General features: G+C 43.4%; 2 protein-coding genes across 4 annotated transcripts in view; one reads left to right on the top strand and one right to left on the bottom strand.

The window, feature by feature from the left end:
* Positions 1 to 5,221, top strand: part of NME8 (NME/NM23 family member 8) — a 55,621-nt gene extending 50,400 nt beyond the window's left edge. For both annotated transcript variants that reach the window (XM_084857855.1, XM_084857856.1), the window contains 2 exons: positions 427 to 571; positions 3,514 to 5,221. In XM_084857855.1, the coding sequence (XP_084713981.1) occupies positions 427 to 571; positions 3,514 to 3,763 (395 nt within the window). In that variant the 3' untranslated portion in view covers positions 3,764 to 5,221. The remainder of the gene's footprint in view (positions 1 to 426; positions 572 to 3,513) is intronic.
* A 1,077-nt stretch (positions 5,222 to 6,298) lies between these two features.
* SFRP4 (secreted frizzled related protein 4) lies at positions 6,299 to 24,246 on the bottom strand. Of its 2 annotated transcripts, none has more exons than XM_084857858.1 (6): positions 23,621 to 24,246; positions 22,153 to 22,239; positions 21,968 to 22,033; positions 14,958 to 15,156; positions 11,107 to 11,170; positions 6,299 to 9,226 (listed from the first exon to the last, which is right to left on the bottom strand). In XM_084857858.1, exons 1-6 carry the CDS (start codon positions 24,069 to 24,071, stop codon positions 9,038 to 9,040), a joined length of 1,056 nt encoding a protein of 351 aa, XP_084713984.1. In that variant the 5' UTR covers positions 24,072 to 24,246; the 3' UTR covers positions 6,299 to 9,037. The 2 variants fall into 2 exon arrangements, with proteins under 2 accessions (XP_084713984.1, XP_084713985.1); XM_084857859.1 differs by having other exon boundaries at positions 6,300 to 9,226; positions 22,153 to 22,236.
* Positions 24,247 to 24,360: the final 114 nt, after the last annotated feature.

Below are 24,360 nucleotides of genomic sequence, written 5' to 3'. Positions count from 1 at the left end.
GCAATTTGAAGTACTCCTGTTCAGGTTTGCAGTAGCCAGCCATGTCCTTTTCCAGGATACTCAATCCCCACCTCCCATTTTTCTGGTCTCCCCCACCCTACCCCGGAACATTTTGTGCCCACTGAGTATGCTCAGACCTCATTGAACTGTTTTGGCGTCTTCCCCTCAACCTTAAAGTTTCTTTCTAAATATTTTAGAAATAAGTATTTTTCATACTTCTGCAAGCTTTAGGTTTCCCCCAGCCTGCTGATACCTCCCTCTTGTGCATGCATGGTGCTGCTTGGGATCCATACTTGGATAATGTTTGCTATTAGTATATAGGATTGTCATATAACTGTTGAACACCCCAAATTCAGGTGAGACCCTCTACTTCCGAAACTGTCCAGAAGTAAGCTTCCAGTTGTCCTTTACTTTTTTTCATTCCAGATGAAATTATAAATGAAGTAAAAGATGCTGGATTTATCATATCTGAAAAGAAGGAAATGCTCATAACTCCCGAGATGGCAGCGCAGTTTTATAAAACTCATGAAGGACAACCATTTTTTGATCAGCTTGTGGCTTATATGTCTACGTAAGTGCCTGGTTTTTGAAATGGAATACAGTAGAAGTGTAGCAGAAATAACTTTGAACTCAGTGAGCAGACAAAAAGCATCTGAACCTTTCTGGGTTTTGCCCTTTGAGAAGACCAACAGGTTGAGAACGTGAGAGGAGCCATTTCTGGATCAGACCAAAGGACAGTCTAGGCCAGCATTCTGTTCCAACAGTGGCCAGCGAGATATCTAGGGGAAGCCCACAAGCAGGAGATGACTGCAGCAGTGCTCTTCTGTTCGTGTTCCTCAGCAACTGGTATTCAGAGGCATTCTGCCACTTCAGAGGCCCATCCAATCTAAAGATCAAAGAACAGTTCCATATTAGCCCATCTGCTTTAGCTCAGGGATGGAGTAGGACCTCAACAGTTCTCAAATGGTGGCATGGGGTGTTGTGAGTAGGTTTATTTATTTGTTGACTCAAAGCATTTCTATCCCAGTCTTCAGTCAAAAGAGTCCCAGAGAGGCTTACCAGAATCAACAATCTGACAGTCCCTGCTCTCAGGCTCACCATCGAAAAAAGACACGAGACACAAGGAAAGGGATTGGGAGGGAGGATGAAAAAAGCATGATGGTGATGTTGCCTAGATGGGTGGGAATATGTCAATTGAACTCAAGTTTGCACTCCATCTATTGTCCTTCTGGACAGGCCTGTTCTTTGCTGGCCTGTTCCTCTTTTCTTTCTTTTTGTTCTTTCTCTTCTTTTGAGTTCAAGCCTAATCTGTTTCTTCTCCCATCTCTTCAGGGCAGGACATTCCTCAGAAGCCCTTCTGGTGGCAGTTGGGGGGGGGCACTCAAGGTTGTCATAGAGGTGGCACAGAGTGCTGTAAATAATGCAACACAAGGAACTGGTGGATGGTGGCTTACACTTTGGTTCAGAACAAAGGAAAAGGACTTGTGTTGAGTTCCCTAGGTAAAAGGCTTGGGAATGAACCACTGCCCTTGATTCCCAAAAGAGCATCTGGTCATTATTGCACTACTTATGTGCCTTCCCATTGGCTTATGCACAATTTATCCTTAGGTGTGGTTGAAAAAATATTACAAATTCCTAGGAGCCACCATTATATATTTAGGAGCCAACCTGTACAAAACTGAAGAAAACTACAATTGTTGAATGCCAGCATTACATTTAAGGGGCTCTGGGTAGCCAGGCAACTTGTCAAAATATCTCCTGAGTGCTAATGCCCTACAGTTTATTCTCCTTCTTCTACATTGTCAATTCTCCAAGTAGTCCAAGTCCCAACATCACAAAGGTTTAATGTAGGGCTGGGCACCGCTTCAGCCCGAGGCCTGAACCCCGAGTCAAAGCGGGCTGCTTTGGGCCATTTCAGGCCCCTTCCCAGGTGACGCGGAGGGGGCAAGGAGTGACCCAGAGAGGGTTGGAGGCTCTCTGAAGAGCTCGGTGTGCTTCAGAGGTTCAGCATCCTGGCCCAGCTGCGCATGGGCCTCCAGCTCCTTATTTGAGGTGACTCACAGGAGTCGCCACTTCCGTCATCTCTGTTGCCTCTGTCACTGCCCACTGCTGCCGCCTTCTCCTCCGCCACCACTATCGCTGCCACTGCCACCATCAGCACCACCGCCCACCACCACCAGCTTCTGAGCCCTGGATGTGACCCAGCTCTTGTTGCAGGGAGTCGCCATTTTAAAAATGGTGCCTCCCGCCAAAAAGAGCCAGTGCTCGTCCAGGGTTCAGGAGCTGGCGGCAGCAGGCAGCGGCAGTGATAGTGGTGGTGGAGGCCACCTCCACCACCGTTGCTGCCACCACCACTATCACCACCACCATCATTGCTGCCACTGCTGCCTGCTGCTGCCAGCTCCTGAGCCCTGGAAGGCAGCAGCCCAGGTAAGGAGCTGAGGGTTTGTGCAGGGGCATCGGGGGGGAGGGCTTAAACAGGATTCGGATGGCCTAATCCTGCTTTGGGTTTGGGGCTGAGTCGGGTTGAGGGCCCCCTAAATCAGCCCAAGCCGAATTGGGCCAGCCTCCAAAGCCACAAAGCAGCTTCTGAGTTGGATCGGAGGGTCCCTGCACAGCCCTAGTTTAATGTGATTGTCAGAAAAATTGCATGCTTCTGTCACCTTCCACCATTGGATCCCTGGTGGTTTTCAGCACCACTAATGGCTCCAATTTCAGTCCTTTGTCCATTTTAGCAGCCTAGATTGAGAGCAAGACACCTTAAGAGTTGATTGTGCTACCCCATTTCTAGAATGTTAAACGGTACTTTAGTTGCTTTGAACAGCCTTCCCCAACCTGATGCCCTCCAAATGAGTTGGACTACAATCCCCATCATCCCCAGCCACCTGGGGTCCCAATCCAGCCCTCTGGGTTTCCCTGGGTGGCCACACCCCCTTTCCTGGCCCCACCCCCTCCTCCCTTGACCATCAATAGCTTGGTGGTTTCCTGGCTTTTGCACAGTTTTCCCCCATTCTAAAAGGTTGAAATGCCTCTCCTGGGGCTTAGTTAGTGGCAGTAAGTGCTTTAAGCTAAAACATACTGGTATTTTTGTTGTTTTGGGTCCAGCCCTTTTGCCTTGGCCCCACTCCCTTTTAAGTTCAGTCCCACCCACCACTGGAATTTGGCCCCAGAGAGCTTCCCCAAAATTGAATTTGGTCCTTGGGCTGAACGAGGTTCTGCACCCATTTTATATAAATGGGGAATGGGTCAATTGTGCATACAGCAAAGCAGGAAAAAAGTCACCAATATGCCATGTATAATTTGTCTACCATGGAGCCTGTTACATTAGGATAAACTTTTACCTCTGTTATGCTGTGATCAGCCATTATCATGAGCAACACACCCAACTGGACTAGCTCTGCTTGTCTTGCCCAGAATGGCACACTAGTTATGTCAACACAAAAAAACAGTGTCCCCACAGCTACAGAAAGATCTTGTTCTCATTTCATAAATGGTTGTGTCTTGATTTTCCAGAGGTCCATCAATGGTAATGATTCTAACCAAAGAAAATGCTGTGGAGGAATGGCGAGAGTTAATGGGACCAACAGATCCAGATAAAGCAAAAGAAAGTCATCCTAATTCACTGCGTGCTAAATTTGCAAAAGATATTTTGCGCAATGCTGTTCATGGATCATCTAATGTAGAGCATGCTATACAAAGCATTAATTTTGTCTTTGGCGATGTTGACTTGGAGAGCCTAAAACACAAATATGTTTATGTGTAATAGAATGTTGAAGATGATTTATTATTAGCAATATACGTCATACAAATAAAGTTAACCTGCCTGCCTATGAAATATGATGTTACTGATCAGTAACGATGTATTCGTTCATGCAAATTAGGAATGCCATTTCCACCCCATATATAGGAGTGGAAATTTTACCCTCAAGCTTCAAGGTGGAAATGACTTCCTCTGATGTAATTCCTTGTATCATTATCAAATTTCATGTACAATATAAATAGGTAATGGAACCTTCATGCTTGTAATGCTTTCTATGCTTAATATTGCAAAATAATGGCTTGGATCCAGGATCTGTCTTCAGTTGATGTAAGACTCTGCTCATAGAAGGTGCCCCTGCCCAGTTTTGGGGGATCCCCTTTCCCCCCACCTACCCCATTTAGCAGGTTCCTGCAACCTTCTATGTAGCATTTTCAGTGGCCTGGAGGGGCTCTGTTGGGGAGGAGGGAGTGGGGAAGTCTGCTTCCGCCAATCCAGTTGCATGCACCTAAATCTGGTCCCAGCCCAATGTGCATAGTATGCCATTAACAGCTTTTTTATCTTTCCATGCTTACACATTTCAGACAGAAATAATTTCTGTCAGTTTGACCTTAGCAAACTAGGTGGAGTGGAAATAACTCTGACACCAATAAGGTTGCTTTTTACACCATAACTGAATTCAGTAATTTAAAGTTAGGTGAAGAGAGTGAGGTTCTCTCTCTCTCTCTTTCTCTCTCTCTCTCTCTCTCACACACACACACACACTCCCTCCCTCCGCTGGTGGGAGGTGCCACATCTACCCTGGAGGCCTCTGTTATGCCTATGGATTGCTCTGCAGCTGTAATTCCATAATTGGCGGTGTTCCACACACATCTATGCACATAGATATATTCATAAGTTTTATACCAGTTACACTTCTGTTTTTTTCTCCCTAGGAATTTTCATGTCCCAGCACTCCAACTTGCCACTCTTGGTATCCACTTAACATCACAGCTACTGATGAGGATGGAAACCGAAATGTTTAGCTCTGTTAGTCCAACTATCTTTCATTCATGTATATGTATATGTATATATTATGTGTATGTGTGTGTATGTGTGTGTGTGTGTGTGTATGGAAAATTGCCAGCATAGACATGACCACTTGTGACATGCTTTTAAAAGCTAGGCCCTGTATTTACTTTGCCTCTCCTACCAGTTCAGGTGGCTCTGGCTGTACCATAAATTTAACTGTTAAAGCATAATACAATGTTCTTATACTATTATTTGCTTAAACCTAGTTCTTCATAGATCATTAATCTTTTCAGGCTACATAATTTCAGGTAAAATTACTACAGTGTGAAGGGGGAAATGCATTCTTATTATTTCCTAATTTGTAAAAACAATATTGATGCATTGGCCTCTTCAGATAGTATTTTATGCATCTCCTTCATTTGAGCCATGTCTCATGATTCAAGCTTGTTCTGTGATCATCCATGAAATAATTTACTGGCTCCACTTCAAGAGTCCCCGTGCATATCCAGCTATCAAAATGGTACCTTCTGGCATTAAATTCCTTCCATCTTGGGAAAAGGTGATTGATGTGGGGTGGCATGGATGAGGAGAGAGTGGAGGAGAGACACAATGTAAAAACATTCCTCCAGACCACTTGCTGTTCATGTCAAAACAGAAATGTTATATATTTAGGATTATCTTCAAGCACAAGTCTGGGTGGGACCCAGACACAGTCATGCAGTAGATCCATTGAAATAAATAGTCATTACTAATTTAAGTCCCATTGAATTAAATAGGTCTACCCAGTTTTGATAACTGGATATGCACAGAGACTCTTGAAGTGGAACACAAAGGCTGACTGGATATTTTAGTCAGGATGTCTGCATGGTCAGAGTCTTAAGATGATATGGAGGAGGGTTTGCAGACATTCAAATTGCCAGGTGAAGTGATAGTTCAAAGTTTCAATTTCTCTAGAACAACTGCAAAGAAGAAAGTAGCAGACAATTGTTGATCCTCCATTTTTGTAAATCTAAAATACAGCTGTTAACTCAAAACTGTCTTCATCCTGGGCAAACCGGACAGGTTCCTTGGTTGGTGGAAACACCCTAATATCTTATTTCCAAACGCTCCCTCTTCAGTTGAGTATGATGTACAGATGATCCATTGGACTCCCATCGTGGATTGGATGTAGTGCCTTCTGTGCTATTATGAAACTCTTTGCAGTTTGAGCCATGAGGTTTAATTGTTTGGTTATTGAAAAATGGAGGCATACACAGTCAAGCAAGGTGATTAAAGAAATGACTTGTCTGCCCAGGTTTGTCTTTCTGCATTTTGTGGTCTACATTAGAAGAATATATTTCTGCTCAAGTAACAGATGAAATCTTCCATGTGTGAAATGAGATAAATGGGTTAATAACAGTAATATTAAGAACTGGCTTTGAAATATACTTATTTTTTTTCTTTTTTTTTGCACAGCTAGAATTGGTTCACCCTATAATTGTTAAAGTAACGTTTCAAAACAGAAATTAAATAAAAATACAATACTGAAGTAGGGCTTTAACATTTATTGTTCCATACATGGTGAATCATGGTCACTTACATTATGAAGGAAAGATGCAAATTCTATGCAGGCAATCATTTTACATTTTCTCCCTTTAATTTCAAAAAAGCAAATGATAACAGATTTTATTTTCACAGAAATAAAAGACCAGATACTAGAAGTGTTATAAATCATGGCAGAAGTTTCAGTCAGCTCATTACATTTGTTAAGAAGTAATATCAGAGCTATATATTTTTTAAAAATAGCAATGCGATGTAAAGATGGCAATTCTACATTTCCCTATATTATTAATCATCAGGATTTAATTAGGGTGTGTACTGAGATACTTAAGAAACTGACACCGCTGAACTCTAGAAGCTCACTCACCAACTTCTGTACAGGCATACTTCTTACGCTCCAGATAAAGCATGACTGGGAAACAGTTCTGTGTGCTTCGAAGCAGAGCCAGCTTGCACAGTTCTGATTGGCTCACAGCTGTCGAACCTCCTCTTCCCCCTCCCCAGAGTAGTTTTACAAAAGAATATTGCTTTAAAAACAGCAACAGCATGCCAAATGTATAAACAATTGAATGTTCATGTAAATGTTTGTGTAAAAAGTACAATTTCTTAGTAAAACATTAACCATTCCCAGGGATGGGAGGATGAGGGGTCACAACTACCAGCCAGTCAGCATAGTGCACAGCCAACTACCAGCCAGTCAGCACTGTGCACAGCCAGTGCTGAGCAAAACTTGCAGAACCAGTGAAGACAGGAGGAAACCAGGTTTGCCTTGACAGTAGAAAAGACCATGGTTACTGCTATTTATAGGCACATTTTAATGCACCTCTACATGTAACTGGTAGCAAGCAAGAAATCAAATTGTTTATCCCTGTTAAAACATGACTAGTTTATAATTATGCAGGATTATGAAATGGTTCTGACAAAGACTTCTGTCCCAGTACTAAACACATTGGCTGCAGTCCTTCAAGAGTCTGTTGTACAAGCATGCTCAGCCAGATGTTTGTTTACATTTACACTCCAGGACTCCCATTGATACAAACACAAATTATATTTTTAAGTTCCCCAGTGTTTAAAACTGGGGAACTTAAAATGTGCATGTGTCACTATGTGCATGTGATCTCTTGTGTGCTTATCTCTGGATTGGACCCATAATGTAGGATCAGTGGAACTTACTTAAACGTGATGGGTGAAATCCAGAAAACAAAAATCACACACACAGCTGAGTCCCGTTGTCAGATATGGAAGGCAAAGGACCACAACACAAATCATTCTATAGCTGACAGGGGGAATCCCTAATTGTGTTTGTGATACAAAGCTACCAAATCATGATCATTGGACATGAACAGCAGCATTCAAATTCTGCTGCATCAAATGAGATGAGGGTAGAGTTCAATAGCACTTCTTATACAGTGCTGTGGATGCGGGCATGGTGGGGTGAGGCTGCTGTATTGAACAGATAGCAGAAAATCCTGTACTTTCAGTTCTTTCTGCATGCTTCTCTGTATTGTAGCCAATTGCCCTGATTCAGTGAGAGTTTATTGGCGCAGGAGGGCTGGAGCATGAAAAGATTGCTCCGGCTTCCAAAAGCTTCCCATGAATTTCAATGGAAAGACTCAATCCATGCATGCAGTGGAACACGCTTGCTAATTGGCACAATCCATTGAAATGAGTGGGATGTCTCAAACATGGAAGAAATCCATCTGCACCACTAAACACGGGGGTGGGGGGTGGAATCTGTGGATCAGGGCAATTTCTTCCCCAAACTGTTAGTAACACTTAAAATGTGCCAAACTAGTCCCAGAGATATCTCCCCAATTTTTAAAACAATATTTCAAAACACCACAACAGAGTTGCTATTTGTGATGTTTTCAGTTAGTGGTTTCATTCTGTGTTTTAGGAATCTCTTTTTGTAATAAAGCTATATCTGGCAAATATGTAAGTATAATTTCTAAGCTTTCAATATGGTTTGTTCTTGGGTGGGTTTGTTTTTGTTTTTGTTTTTTAAGTACAGATTTTCAGCAAACATTTTAAGGAAAATTAACATTTATCATGAAAGCCAGACCAAAGTAAATCAAAAATAAGTTTGATTTATTATGATTTTGCTACATAAACTCACACACGGTTCAAGTGACAAAGAATGAGGACACATGTGTCCTCTCTTGACAAGGCAGCCTCAGGTTTTCCACTGTTATGCAGAGAGGAAAAAGTGCACATTTAGCGCACGGCATCTCTCTCTCACTTTCATCAGACTTCTGCACAACAACAACACAGAAAAACTCATCTTTGACTAGCATTGTTATGAGGAAGCATGATGAATTGCCAGAGTGTGCGATTGCCCTTTCCACCTGGTGGGGCTCACCACAGAGAGAGACACAGTGGTTGCCCCCACTCTCTTCTGGAGCATACGTGCAAAGCCAGCCTTAGCATGTAGGTAAAATTCCGCCACACGTGTGTTTAAATCACAGAATAGCCCATCCTGATGCTTATTGGTAAATTATGACTGGCTATGCTAAATATATGCATAATCAATCAGCTTTCATCGACTCACCTCATGTTAGTGCAAAACTATATCTGTGGCTTAAAGTGAAAAAAAGCAATCCATTAAAAGTAAATTGCTGCAGATAATGTCTATTTGGAATGCAGCAGTAAATGTTTATGTTGATGAGTTCATGGGATACACATATGCCACTCTGCCCAGCTTGTGACCTTTGTCATGGGAAAATCTGTAACTCATATCTTTTTGGAATTGACTTCTTTCTGAACACTTCTGAGTTTATTGATCTTCTTGGGACCAGCCAGCACCGGGTTGCCATTCTTCGGGTTTGGCTTTAGTACCCCACTGCGACCGGTGTTTCGAGCATTCTGGTTTTTATTAGGAGCTGCTCGCGGCTTCTGTTCTTGGAGTCGCTGTTCCCATCTCTAGGAAAAAATTGTTTTAAAAAACAAAAATGTTAGTGAAAGAAGAAGAAAAAGCTCAGACTTTTAAAGACAAATCACAAGTGCACTGTTAGCTTTTCCATGGTATGGGTATCCAACTAGATGTAGCAATCTGATGGAAGAATGGCACAAACTCCTCCACTCCTCCCTCAGTGCTGGCTCCAGGTTTTGGAGGGCCCTTGGGCAAGAGATCCTCAGTGGGCCAGGTCCCTCAGTGAGCCTGTCTCCTTCCCAGCATTGTTGCCAAATGCTGCTCTTCCTCTTCCTCCTGATTGCTACCACCTGCTTGCTTGCCAGGCAGAGAGCCAATGAACAAATAGGCAGTGGTATCTACTGCTCCTCTTTCACACCACCACTGTTGTCTGGGCCAGAGCAAGTGAAGGGTGAACAAGCATGTTGCAATGGTGAAGAGGAGGAGGGGTCCAGGGGCCTCTCATCAGTACAGCCCATGGTCGGGGGTGGGCCCTTGCGGCCGGTGCCTGACTGTGCCTGCCCATGACACCAGCCTGCCTCCACTACACAGATAGCCTCCAGTGCGAACTAGGCTCTCTGCGTAAGTGTCTGATTGCATGGAGGCCTGTCTTGCATGTTTCTCCTCTCCTCTTTTTTGAGGAGAAGAAATGGCACAAAGCAGGCCTCTACAAATACTGGTGCTCAAGAGGAAGGCTTAATGCAGGCTGGAGGTAACTTGTGTGGTGAGCAAAACTGTGCTATTCCTCCATAACACTCTTTCAGCACCACTCCTGGATGGACACATTAACTGAGGCTCTGCCGATGGCCTTGGTAGCTCCTAGAAACAGGGAGTCTAACCAGAACAAAAACCTAACTGAACCTTAGAGCCACAACAGACATTACTTTAAAAATCTGTATCTAGTGGCTATGTTTCCCCCCACCCAATATTTTACTCTAGAGTAGGCAAAGGGGGTCTGCCATACCTTTTAAAACTTCCATGTGTCCCTGTCACTTAACCATCTCTAAAAAATCTATATTATAAATATTCCCACTTAACCTGAGAGAGAAAACAGGCATACTGAACAAAGTGCAGGAAGTAGTTATTTCTAAGAGCTGATCTCTCTGCTCAGAGGAAAAATGGACTTCGCTGTATTTTCTGGTAAGACATGACCAAAGAGGTCTCGGAGGGAATTTCCAGCATGATAAATAGTGGAATACAAACAAAATTCCCTGGAACAGTTTGGAAAAGATTTTGATGAGCCTTCCAAGGAAGTGGTCATTGCATTACATTCTCCTTGAAATCCTGTGGTGAGAAAGGGATACATCTTAGCGTGGTGTTCATATATATGTTTATATACAGACAGGGTTTATGTTAATGGGCTGCTGAGTGTGGCTTCTTATGCACATGTGCTTAATTGTCTCGCCACAACAATAGCTGTATCCAATGATGAAAATGGTTACATGTTTTGCCAAGAGCTCTCATAATGTTTTTTCTTGTACTCTAAACTCAGTAATGAATGTGGCTACAATGTTTGATTGGAATTATCTAATGTTTTTCCAGAGCTTGTATCTCTCCTTTCCTGCCCACTTTGACTACTGACTATAGGTGAGCATACTACAGAATAGAGTCTGTAACAGCGGCACGCAGGGGAACCCCTGCTGTTATCTCCAGTGTCTGATCGGAGGTAACAGTGGGGATGCTCTTCAAGGGGATTAGCCTAGTGAAGGCTACTCCCCGCCCCCTGGAGGAATCATGGAAGGCTCTGTGGGCCAGAGTGGGGTGCCCTACAGGCCGGATCTGGCATGCAGGCTGGAAATTCTGAACCCTGGTATAGACAACTGAAGGGGAAAATGCATCACACCCTATTCTAGAAGAGAAAGTATCCAGAAATGTCAGGAAACGCTCTTACCTTAAATCGTTTGCTTAAGGGATCCTTCCATTTTTCAACTGAGCACCCATCAAGAAGCATCAGCCTGAAATCAATGGAGAAACAAGAAGGGTACAAAAGAAAGATGGAGTTCATTTCCTGATTACAGGATGCAAAATAAAACAGGGGGCTCATTCCAGTCAAAATTCAGCACTTCTGCATCCCATTGATTTCAGTGGGGGAGATTTTGCGTCAGACATGTGCTGCAGTCTTATGGGACTTGCTTTTCAGTAGAAAGGTATAGCACTCAACTGTAAATCTATTTCACTGGAATCAAAGGGATGTGAACACTAAACTCTGGTTGGACCAATAAAATTTAACAACTAGAGCAATCTTTGGCTGGGTGGAGGAGAGAATGAGATAAAGCCTCCCTCAAGTGGCCCCAACATGCTTGGCATACCCCCTTTTGCCCACCACCACCACTGGAGCACCAGCAGTGGAGAAGTGATGGTTGTGATGGTTTCTGCCACTGCAACAAGGAACCCTGTATCAGCAGACCTCCTTCTCCACCTATGGACCTCACTCATGTTCCAGGGAGATCTGCCATAACCTAAGGCTGCTGAGATGCCTTCTCAGGAGTCTTAGGATTGCTCTCTTAATTTTCTTTTCTCAATATTCTCATTAACAAATGCAATGTAGACAAAAATCTGGGGTTAAATAAAAATACTGATACTTGTATAATTTACTGTTACAAGAAATGAGTCTCTTTATTCTCTTAATGATTCCAGAATAATCTTATTGATTATTTTATATCATATTGTGTATTATACCATTGATATATGAATACTAATGATAGATAGGTAGATAGATAGATAGATAGATAGATAGATAGATGATAGATAGATAGATAGATAGATGATAGATAGAGAGATAATTTAAAATACATTGCTTTGTTCAATGGATGGGTACCCTCCCCCTCATCTATTGCAGAAATAATCTGGATTAATTTCTCAGACATCTGGTGGAATCCAGAGAATTAGGCCTGTGTTGGACCCTTGCATGAAACAACAATAATGGTATTATTTTGGAGATTCGTTTTGGAATTGGCTCTCCAAACAGTCTGGAGCCAGGTTTGAAACGATTCTCCAAAATCCTGCCAAAGAACTAGGTTTTTAGCATTTGCCAACATCTCTGCTTTGTTCTAAACCACTTCTTTCTCTCCATTCTTGGCTGCTGCTGTACGGTTAAAGAGAGTTGCCACAACTTATGAAGTATAAAGTTAAAACACAGGGCACAATCCATCAAGATGTTATCCTCCACAAGGACAATTTGGGCTTGTATTGAGTTGGTCCATTACCTGGACAACATGTCCTTTGTCTATGAGTGTGTTGCTAACATGCCCTCTCTCCTTCTCTCTCTCTCTCTCTCTCTCTCTCTCTCTCTCTCTGAGAAGAAGGCACTATTCTATTCTGTCCTGCAACATGTGCAACATTCATCCTTATATGTGCATTGGACCCAGAAATGTATCAGACTAAGCATTACATGATGACTTTGCTGTTATGGCCCTAGTTGAATGCAAGAATTCTATGTCCTTTAATCCAAGACTGAGGCCACAATATAATCATAAAATGGGAACTGGTGATAGAAACAAGAATGTGGTCTTTTCTTCAGCACTTTTCCAAGCAAGTGACTGTTACTTCTGACATTTCTAAAAGCCAGTGTAACTTAAGCCCTGTTTACATGTGGCCAAGTTCAATGAGAAACACAATATTTTTGTTTTTGCTCTCTTTTTCAAATCCTTTGACAAAGCGTATAAAATGAAAACCTCAGTGACCTTTAAAAAACATCATGGGCAAACTTGTTCCATGAAATATGGAACTCTTTCTCTTCTTTTCCCCATTCCCTAGCTTAATTTTGAAAGCCTTCACACTAATGTATTGACATTCTACAATGCCCCAAGATTAACCAATATCATGTTTCATATATTCCCCCTATTTTCCCTCCCACTGCAGAATCAAAACTTAAGACATACAACTTTTACTTAAGTGTTGTTAACCCATTTTTGCTGCCTTCCTTCCAAACCCATTCATTCCTTTCCTTTTCAAAAACATAATACAGTTTACCTATGGATATAAAAGATCAGATTTATCACCACCACCACCACCACTGTCTATTATAGTAATCAAAGAGGGTGTGTGTGTGTGTCCATCTGTCAGCATCATAGCACCAGGACTGTGAAACATAGACATCTGAAACTTGGCATGCATGCTAAAAGAACCCTAGGGATGTGCACCTCAGGGCTATTTTGTTTTATAAATGCATTAATTAATTGTAATTAATGTAAATGTGTCCATCTGGTTGAAGCCTACAGTAATAACTTCAGTCAGTAGGGGCAGACTTCCCTAACCAGCACATAGGTTTGCAGGCCATATAGTTTGAAGCCAGGGGAAATTAGTAGGTCAAGGGATAGAGTTATAGGTCTGGCCTCTTCCATCTGTGTGTGGCAGCCCCCCACCCCCACCCGCTGGGCCCTCAGGGGAAAGGACTGGACAGTCCCCTCCCTCAGGAAGCTATAGGATTGCCAGCAGCTTCACTCAGATGGGGCAAGCACAATGCGTCCAGCTCTGGCAGCTGTGTAAGTTTGCTTGAAGGCTTCATTGTATCAAACAAAGGGCTATTTGATAATATAATATATTAAAGAACAATAGCAAGCTCAATTCTCCTAGAGACATTCCTTATGTAGACAAAACAGCAACCCCTACGCACAAGATGGAGGTATCAACAGGCTTGGGAGAAGCCCAAGGTTTTTTAAAAATGCAAAAAATATTGTTGGGGGGGGGGAACTAAGGAGAGATAAAACCCCAAAATAGCAGAATGAGGACTGAGCATGCTCAGTGAGCACAGAATGCTGACTGACTCTTGTGGGAGGGGAAACTGAAAAACTGGGAGGGAGGGGGAATGGAGTGGAGTATCCTGAACAGGAGGAGTTCAGGATACTCTACACTGCAACATTTTGTTGCAGTCCCCACTTGTATACACTAACAGCAATCTCAATTCCCTGGGGGCTGTGGCTTATATAGCCAAAATGCCACCATCTACACATAAGACGGAGGTATCAGCATGCTTATGGGAACCCTAAGGTTTGCAGAAATACAATAAGATAATATTTAGGGAGAAATCCCTGAGGGGTGAAAAACCCAAAACCAATTAGAACTGGGCATGCTCAGTTGGCGCAGAATCTTGGCCGACTATTGGGGAATGGGATGGAGTGTCCTGAACAGGAGCATTCCACAAGGCAGCATGTTGTTGCAAGTCCCATTTCTTATTACTAACATTTATATCCCAGCCTTTCTCCGAGGAGTTCAGAGCAGCAGGTGACGACCCTGCCTGGCAGGATAAGCTGAGTGAGAGTGACTGACCCAAAGTAACCCACTGAGCTTCATGCCTGAGCAGAGATTTGAACCCAGGACTTCCCAGCCCAAGACCCGCACTCTAGCCAGTGGCAAGAGTGTTGTACTAGGAGCTGGGAGATCCAGGTTCTAGTCACCACTCGGCCATAGAAGCTCACTGGGTGACTTTGGGCCAGTCACAGACTCTCAGCCCAACCCACCTCACAGGGTTGTTGTTGTGAGGATAAAATGGAGAGGAGGAGGATAATGTAAGCCGCCTTAGGTTCCTTGCAAGAGGAAAAAAAGCGGGGTACAAATGCAATAAATAAATAAAATAAATAATAAATACATGGAGCTGCTCTGCCTTCAGCAGTATCCCCATTCAATTCAATGGATGGGGCAGCTCCATGCATGCAATGGGTGCAGTTGAGTGTGTTCACCGGAAGACAATATTGTTAATATGAAACTCGAATGCAGTCTTCATGCTATCTTGTCATTGCTTACCTTGAGTGCCACTCATAACACATAATGAGGACATCTTGATTTGGTAGAAGTGGTGGGCACTGGCAGGAAGAATTAGTATACAGAGGAACCAGAGAACGGGGAACTGGAGTTGAAGATTTCAATACATCTTTCACATCAACCAGAGTGGTTATTTCACTGCAGCTTCCTCTCTCCAAGCTCTTTACTTTTGCATGAATAACTGAAACATATAAAGTAAGGGTGGATGGATAATGCCATGTGAGTAAAGGTTTTGAAAAACGAACAGTCTAATACTAAAGAAGTGAGTCTCATGGAGTTCCACTGCACAGCACACTTACTAGGGCAGGAGTAGGCAAATGGTGCCCTCCATATATTTTGGACTGCAGCTCCCATTTGCCTCAGAGCCAGCATGGCCTAAGGTCAGGGATTGTGGGAGTTGTAGTCCAAAACATCTGGAGGGCACCAGGAGGGCCTACCACTGGAAGAGAGTTGAACATTTGTTCCTCACCTTATTTTAAAAGAACACATGGACAAAGACATGCGCACATGCCTGTGCGCGCGCACACACACACACACAATCAGTTTTTTAAACGGTTTTAAAACAAGTTTTTTTTTTTTTGCCCTGATTTCATTGAATGGTGTGTCTTGTTCCTGATTAAATATACCTAGGATCATACTGAAGTAAAACCTCTTAAATTATAACTTCTCTTTTTATTATTATTATTCTATAAAGTGTAAGGCAGGGTTGCAATGGGGGAGGGGGGGCAGAGGCTCTAGTTAAAAGTTGGTGTGAACTTTAAATCCTTTCTCTTTAAATGGATATGATATTTTTGTTGTTGTTTATTCGGTCAGTCGCTTCCGACTCTTCGTGACTTCATGGACCAGCCCACGCCAGAGCTTCCTGTCGGCCATCGCCACCCCCAGCTCCCCCAAGGTCGAGTCCATCACCGCCAGAATATCATCCATCCACCTTGCCCTTGGTCGGCCCCTCTTCCTTTTGCCCTCCGCTTTCCCTAGCATCAGCATCTTCTCCAGGGTATCCTGTCTTCTCATTATGTGGCCAAAGTACTTCAGTTTTGCCTTTAATATCCTTCCCTCAAGAGAGCAGTCTGGCTTTATTTCCTGGAGTATGGACTGGTTTGATCTTCTTGCAGTCCAAGGCACTCTCAAAATTTTCCTCCAGCACCACAGTTCGAAAGCATCTATCTTCCTTCGCTCAGCCTTCCTTATGGTCCAGCTCTCGCAGCCATAGGTTACTACAGGGAATACCATTGCTTTAACTATGCGGACCTTTGTTGTCAGTGTGATGTCTCTGCTCTTCACTATTTTATCAAGATTTGTCATTGCTCTCCTCCCAAGAAGTAAACGTCTTCTGATTTCCTGGCCGCAGTCAGCGTCTGCAGTAATCTTTGCGCCTAGAAAGACAAAGTCTGTCACTGCCTCCACATTTTCTCCCTCTATTTGCCAGTTATCAATCAAGCTGGTTGCCATAATCTTGGTTTTTTTGAGGTTTAACTGCAACCCAGCTTTTGCACTTTCTTCTTTCACCTTCATCATGAGGTTCCTCAGCTCCTCCTCGCTTTCAGCCATCAAGGTGGTATCATCTGCATATCGGAGATCGTTAATGTTTTTTCCAGCAATTTTAACTCCAGCCTTGGTTTCATCAAGCCCAGCACGTCGCATGATATGTTCTGCGTACAGGTTGAATAGGTAGGGTGAGAGTATACAACTCTGCCGTACTCCTTTCCCAATCTTAAACCAGTCTGTTGTTCCGTGGTCTGCTCTTACTGTTGCTACTTGGTCGTTATACAGATTCCTCAGGAGGCAGACAAGATGACTTGGTATCCCCATACCACCAAGAACTTGCCACAGTTTGTTATGATCCACACAGTCAAAGGCTTTAGAATAGTCAATAAAACAGAAATAGATGTTTTTCTGAAACTCCCTGGCTTTCTCCATTATCCAGTGGATATTGGCAATTTGGTCTCTAGTTCCTCTGCCTTTTCGAAACCCAGCTTGTACATCCGGCAATTCTCGTTCCATGAATTGCTGGAGTCTACCTTGCAAGATCTTGAGCATTACCTTACTGGCATGTGAAATAAGTGCCACTGTTCGATAGTTCGAACATTCTTTGGTGCCTCCCTTTTTTGGTATGGGGATATAAGTTGATTTTTTCCTATCTGTTGGCCATTCTTGTGTTTTCCAAATTTGCTGGCATATGGCATACATCACCTTGACAGCATCATCTTGCAAGATTTTAAACAGTTCAGCTGGGATACCGTCATCTCCTGCTGCCTTGTTATTAGCAATGCTGCTTAAGGCCCATTCAAGCTCACTCTTCAGGATGTCTGGCTCTAGCTCACTGACCACACCATCAAATCTATCCCCGATATTATTATCCTTCCTATACAGATCTTCCGTATATTCTTGCCACCTTTTCTTGATCTCTTCTGCTTCTGTTAGGTCCTTGCCATCTTTGTTTTTGATCATACCCATTTTTGCCTGGAATTTACCTCCGATGTTTCCAATTTTCTGGAAGAGGTCTCTTGTCCTTCCTATTCTATTATCTTCTTCTGCTTCCGCGCATTGCTTGTTTAAAAATAATTCCTTATCTCTTCTGGCTAACCTCTGGAATTTTGCATTTAATTGGGCATATCTCCCTCTATCACTGTTGCCTTTTGCTTTCCTTCTTTCTTGGGCTGCTTCCAGTGTCTCAGCAGACAGCCATTTTGCCTTCTTGGTTTTCTTTTTCTTTGGGACGTTTTTTGTTGCCGCTTCGTGAACAATGTTGCAAACTTCTGTCCATAGTTCTTCCAGGACCCTATCTACTAAATGTAGTCCCTTAAATCTATTCTTCACCTCCATTGCATATTCATTAGGAATATTAGTGAGCTCATATCTAACTGATCTGTGGGTCTTTCCTTTTCTCTTTAGTTTGATTCTAAATTGTGCAATAAGAAGTTTGTGATCTGAACTACAATCAGCTCCAGGTCTTGTTTTTACCAAATGCATAGATGTCCGCCACCTTTGGCTACAAAGGATGTAGTCAATCTGATTTCGGTGTCGACCGTCTGGTGAAGTCCATGTATAAAGTCATCTCTTAGGTTGTTGGAAGAGAGTGTTTGTTATGCACAGTGAGTTGTCTTGGCAAAATTCTATCAGCCTATGTCCTGCTTCATTTTGTTCTCCCAGACCATGCTTGCCTGTAATTCCAGGTGTCGTTTGACTACCCACCTTAGCATTCCAGTCTCCTGTAATGAAAATAACATCTTTTTTTTTGCATACTATCCAGTAGGTGCTGCAGATCCTCATAGAACTGATCTACATCTGCTTCTTCAGCATCTGTGGTTGGGGTGTAGGATATGATATACTGTACTTAAATTTACTGTTTTAGGGTATATAGAAATGTGCACACTCATTTATATATCTAGTACAAAATACATTAGTGATTGTTGTAAGGTTGATTTTAAGCTTTATTATTATATAACAATATAAAATTTATTAGTGATTAGTTATTATTATTTATCCTTTTTAATTTCTTTTCTTTTTATTATTATTATTATTACTATTATTATTATGAGACTGGTTAGTAATATTTTTGGCTGGCTAAATTGTTAAGCTCTACTATCATACGTTAACTGAAAGGCAATATATGGTTATTGGAAATGAATTTTAGGCCTGCTTCCTTGCTATAAGACTGATGATATGATATTGAAATGTAAGGTTGATTATCTGCTGTACTGAATTGTAATATTGCCAATGCTATAGGTATAACTTTTAAGTAGAATGGTATTTGAAGTTTGTGTGTAATGGAGTTTAAATTTAATCCTTTTAAGTAACTTGTTTATATTTTTTCATTTTCTTTCTTGCTTTCTTCTTCCTTCTTCTGTTTTCTGTTTTCTTTTTTTTTTCTCTCTCTCTTTTTCATTATTGCTGTGTCCTCCTAAGAATACTGTATTGTTTGGAAACTGTAGATACTGATTAGGTTGTTGGCACTGTTTATTTCATTTATAAAGATAAAAAATAGAATAAAAAGTTAAAAAAAAAAGTTGGTATGAACTGAGTCAGCACTTCATGAGTCCCATAAATGTTTACAAGGTAAGTCAAGGGTTGAGTATTTTGATTTGCTTCCTTACTACCACTTCTGTCCACAAGTTATCCCAGCAGTTTCAAAATGTTATGCTAGTGAGAACAGCGGGAAAAGGGGGATTGGCAGTGGAGGCTGGTGGCTCCGAAGTCAGTGGGGCAATAAATCTGGTATGGGTTTCAGTCAGAACCAGTCAAAACTCTAAGGGAGCTATCCAAGGTGAGAAGGTGACTGGTTCTGACTGAAATCCAGAGTGGATTCACTGCCCCACTGACATCAGAGCCACCAGCCTCCACTGGGGATTGCCATGTTTCTGGACCAAATTCAAGGTGCTGCTTTTGAGCTTGACAAAGCCTCTAAATGCCCTGGGCAGACTGCCTGCCACTCTCTGACCCCTACCTCCCCTGAGAGCTGAGAACAAGCCATGAAACCCTACTGTGGATCCCACTGCCTAGGGAGGCAGCAAGGCTATCAGCCACCAGAAACAGTGCCTTCTCAGTGGTGGCTTCTGCTTTGTGGAATTCCCTCTGAAGGGAAACCCACTAGATTGAGGACTTAGATTATTTTAGAAGGACAGTTAAAACTTCATTGTTTTGCTTGGTCTTCTGAGGGCCAAAACAGACATGACTTTAAATTTGCATCTAGCAGAAATGTCATGGGGGGGCCATTTTTTACTCTACAGTAGGGCCCCTGATCTGGATCTTAGAAGGCCCACCCCCGCCCCTCCACCCTGACACACACACTAGGGTTCCAAGCCAGCTTGGGGCCCCTGCACCTCCTCGGGTTCTCAGTACCTAATATAAAGTTAAAAAACAATTTTTTTTAATGATGTAGCTACTACATATGGATTTAAAGACATGTCTGCTTAGGCTCTGAGTTCTAGACTGTTTCATGCTTGGCACACATGCTTAAAAGAAGTATTTCTTTTGTGACTAGTTGCACCAGAATGTGGATGGCAATGTGCACGTAAATATATTGTGGATAGACAAGATCTGCAGTGGAAGTGCTTTTGGGCGCACATTTGGATACAAATCAGGTATATGTTCCTGATCCACTGAGTGATGCAAATGCAGAAGCCTGCTTATGCTTTTGGATCTTCTTACAGGATCAGGCAGTTGATACCTTATTATTCTTATTTTAATTTACTGTTAGCATCTTTGGGGACTGAGGCAGCAAAACTGTATACACTTACCTGAGAATAAGCCCCATTGAACTCAATGAGACCTGAACAGGCATGTATGGGATTGTGCTCTAAACATTAGAAAGTGGCAGATGAGTCAGAATAATAAATAACATTATTTTGGTCCCTGTTTTGTTAATCCTGTCAATATACAGAAGTAGGATACAACATCCGGTTCCTCATCCCATTCCTGCCCCTTCTCCTCCCGTGTTCGGTCAAATAGTAAACCAGATAGAAAGCAACTTGGCTGATTTCACTTTTGTAAAGAACCTGGCTGTTTTGGATGTTGTGTCAGACAACAATAATAATGTTAAAAGCAGGATTATAATAGGTTGAATCCAGACTGAGTCATGCTTAGAGTAGACCCATTGAAATCTCTGGGACAAGTTAACCATGACTAACTTAAGCCCCACTGATTTCAAGTGGGGTTATTCTAAGCATAACTAAGTCTGGATCCATCCCAATGTTCATTCAGCACAAAAACACAACCAGACCCCCCCCCCCCCGGCAAGCCCCATCATTTATCATTATCATTTTAAAGTACAGTTATAGCAATGGTCAAGATTTAGCAAGCCTGTCAAATAAAATATTTTATTTCTATTATGATATAGATCCACATAGCAAAATAACATAAAAATAATGTCCTGCTAAATTTAATCATTTAAATATTTACATTTAAATATTTACATGTTAGCACTGGAAGTAAAGCTTGTATCCTGCTGTTGATTTCAACAGAACATTAACCCTAAACACACTTTACTTAGAAGTAAGTCAGCTGATTTCAACAGAGATCACTTAAACCCATACAGGATCATATCTAGACATAAGATGTATATTTATATGGGGAGGGGGGTGTAATCCAAAGAAATGTAGAATACCTAAGGCTGCAATCCTATGCAACTTACTTGGCAATAAGCTCCACTGAATTCAGTGGAACTTACTTCTGAGTAAATATGCGTAGGATTTGGATACACACCTACAATCCAATGCATACTTATTAGAAAGTTTGTCCCGTTGTAATAATACTTTCAAGTAAACATGGTTATGTTTTGGATGTAACTCCTAATGGGACTTACACCCTGCATTTACTCAGAAGTAAATACCATTGAGTTCAATGGGACTTACTCCCAAGTAAGTGTGCATCCATTGCAGCCCCAAAGATTCATTTCACCACTTTTTAAACCCATCAGTGCCGGTGAGACATAGGTACATTCAATTTTTTCAGGCATAGAGCGTTTCTCTTAATTAAAACATTAGGAAGATTAATATTAGTTGATGAACACAGTGGCTTAACTCTTTTTAAAGAAGTCTGGACATCAAGCTTGTTTTATTGATTATTCCTTTTGTTCCTAAGCACATGATTACATATTTGGAACTAAAAAAGAAATTCCTTCTTTTGTTCTTCTCTCCCTCCTCCCACTCCCTACCCCAAAGTATAGCAGTCTAGTAAGTACCAAAATTAGTTATCAGTAGTTATGATATGGGAGATGAAAACCCAAATTTGGGAGGAAAGAAACGAATATAAGAACGCCAACATTCTTCTGGAATCCTGTTTTATTCCTCCGGCTATCTAGCGGGATAATTAACGGGTCAGATTTCATCGCGCTGGAGATATTCCCTGCAACACCAAAGGGCGGCGGGGGGGGGATTATAGAACGATCGCGATGGTGAAAAGGTACCAGCCACAAGAAGGGAAGTGTGGAGAGAAATTTAACTTGTAGATCATTTTGTTGACAATAACAAACGTGTTGCCGGTTGGCTTACCGTAAGTGTAGTTTTTGTTCAGATACGTCGCTAGCGTGGGCTTGATTTTCTTACATTTGCAGAGATCTTGATCGGAAAGAAAAAAGAAGGGAGAAGAAAAAGTCGAAATTACGGGTGTCGGCGACAGGATTCGTTTTCGGGAATAATGGGCGCATCGCGTCGCGAGAGGAATTCGGGAAACTCACCGTGGTTTACGTTCTTGTTGCATTCGGAAAGTAGAGGTCTTTCATGGACCATCACGTCGTCGGATAAATCGATCCACTTTACATCTTCTTAACGAGATAACCAGACACACACAAAAAGAAAGTTCAATATTTGAACGGGATGAAATGACTAGAGGGAGAAGGGGGTGTGTGTGTATGTGTGTGTGTGTGTGTATAATCCCCCTTCCCCCTTCTATAGAGATATACAGATAAAATCCGTGTGTCTGCGTGCCTGTACACACAATCTCCTTTTCCCCTTCTAGATATAATCATATACAGAGAGAGATGAAATCCATATATATATATATATATATATACACACACACAATCCCTTTTCCCCCTTCTAGATATAGTCAGATATAGAGATAGATAGATAGATAGATAGATAGATAGATAGATAGATTCCACACACAGACACAATCCCCCTTTCCCCTTTTATAACCATATCCTGGAGACTGGGCTCTCTTTTGGCACCATCCACAAGTCCAGTGAAACCGCAGTGATCAGCTTTGAAACGCACACAGATGTAGAGCAACCCGTATGGACTGACTCAGAACTCAGTCCGACGGCGTTCCACGGAATTTGCTCCTTCCCGCAAGTAAATGAGCACAGGATGGCAGCCTTAGTTACGCCCAGCGCGTGAACTGGGCGCTGGCACGCTGCAGAACTCCTCGCTTGGTTGTAACCGGGCGGACCTGTCCAGCGTTTCCCCAAAGCGAGAGAAGTTCCCGCTTCCCACCCAGACCTTGTCGTCCAGGTCGCGCTGGACCCGACCGAAGCCTAAGCAGGACGTGATTTAGATTGCGGAGCTGCTCAGGGCAGCGAGGATACTGCCATTACTTTTCCCCGCAGGGGGTCTTGTTCCGAGTAAAGATGCCTCGGATCGAGTTGAAAAGCGAAGCAAAGAATGGGCAGAGAAAGTCCCTCTGAAATCAGCAAGACACACTGCCAAGTGCAAATGGCTGGGACAGGGGTGAATATCACCATCGCCATCGTTGTTATGTCCTGGGTGACCCATGTGGAACCTTTTGCAAGTGCAATCCTATAAATGCCTACTCAGAAGTAAGCCCAGTGGAGTCAAGTGGAGCTTACTCCCAGGTAAGTGGGTATGCAACTTACGAAGGATTCGCCTTTTTCAATTTTTTTTTTTTTAGTTATTTTTACATTTATATCCCGCCTTTCCCCCTCTTGCAAGGAAGCCAAGGCGGCTTACATGGTCCTCCCTTTCTTCGCCATGTGATCCTCACAACCGCCCTGTGAGGTAGGTGATTGGCCCAAAGCCACCCAGCGAGCTTCATGGCGGAGCGGGGACTAGAACCCGGGCCTCCCCAGTGCCAGGCCCGCCAGGGGACCACCCTGGCCTTGGCTTGGCTGGAGCTCAGCCTTGGAGGAGCGCCTCTCCTCCGCTCCGCTCCGCTCCGCTCCGCTCCCACCGCGGGTCTCTCCTTACCGTCAGGGAGGTCCGTGACGATGGCTTCGGGGGCGATGCAGACCCCTCGGTCGTAGACGGGCAGCTCGTCGCAGGACAGGCCCTCGGGCCAGCTGTGGTTGTACCTCTTCATGATGGGCTCGCAGCCGTCGCGGGCTCTCTGGCACAGCGACTTGCAGGGCTTGATGGGGTCGTGGAGAAACTCCACGGTGCAGATCGGCGCGTACATGGCGCACAGGAAGAAGGCGAGCACCGGGCTGCAGCCCACGTCCACCAGCTCCTGGTACTGCTCGATGGCCAGGACGGCGTTCTCCTGGGTGCTGTGGTGCAGGTGATTGGGCATGCGGGTGATGTTCCAGGGCATGTTCCGGCACATGGGGATGCGCACAGGCTCGCAGGGAGAGCCGTGGAGCCCCGCGGCGGCCCGGAGGAGCCACAGCGAGAGCCACGCCAGGATGCTCAGCGCCTCCATCGGCTGGGAAGCGGGCGCTCTCTGCTGGGGTCTTGGGGGTCACCCGCACGGGGCGCGCTGCCCTTCGGCCGGAGGAGAGCGCCCCGCGCAATTCCCTGCCGCGGCCAAGTCCTCTCCGCGGAGAAGCGCCTGCGTGGGCTCCCGCTGAGGCTCCCGCGATCGGAGGCTTGCACGCAACCGTGGGCTTGGTGGGACCATATTTATAATCGGTGCCACCAATGACGTGGGAACGGGGATCGCTCTCCTTTGGCAGCGCCATGCATCGTTAGGAGACGGGAGGTGGGCGCTC

Source organism: Heloderma suspectum, chromosome 5, assembly GCF_057233095.1.
Source record: "Heloderma suspectum isolate Gila_16-S chromosome 5, 16-S_ref, whole genome shotgun sequence".
NCBI classification, from domain to species: domain Eukaryota; kingdom Metazoa; phylum Chordata; class Lepidosauria; order Squamata; family Helodermatidae; genus Heloderma; species Heloderma suspectum.
This window is presented reverse-complemented; position numbering and strand designations above follow the sequence as displayed.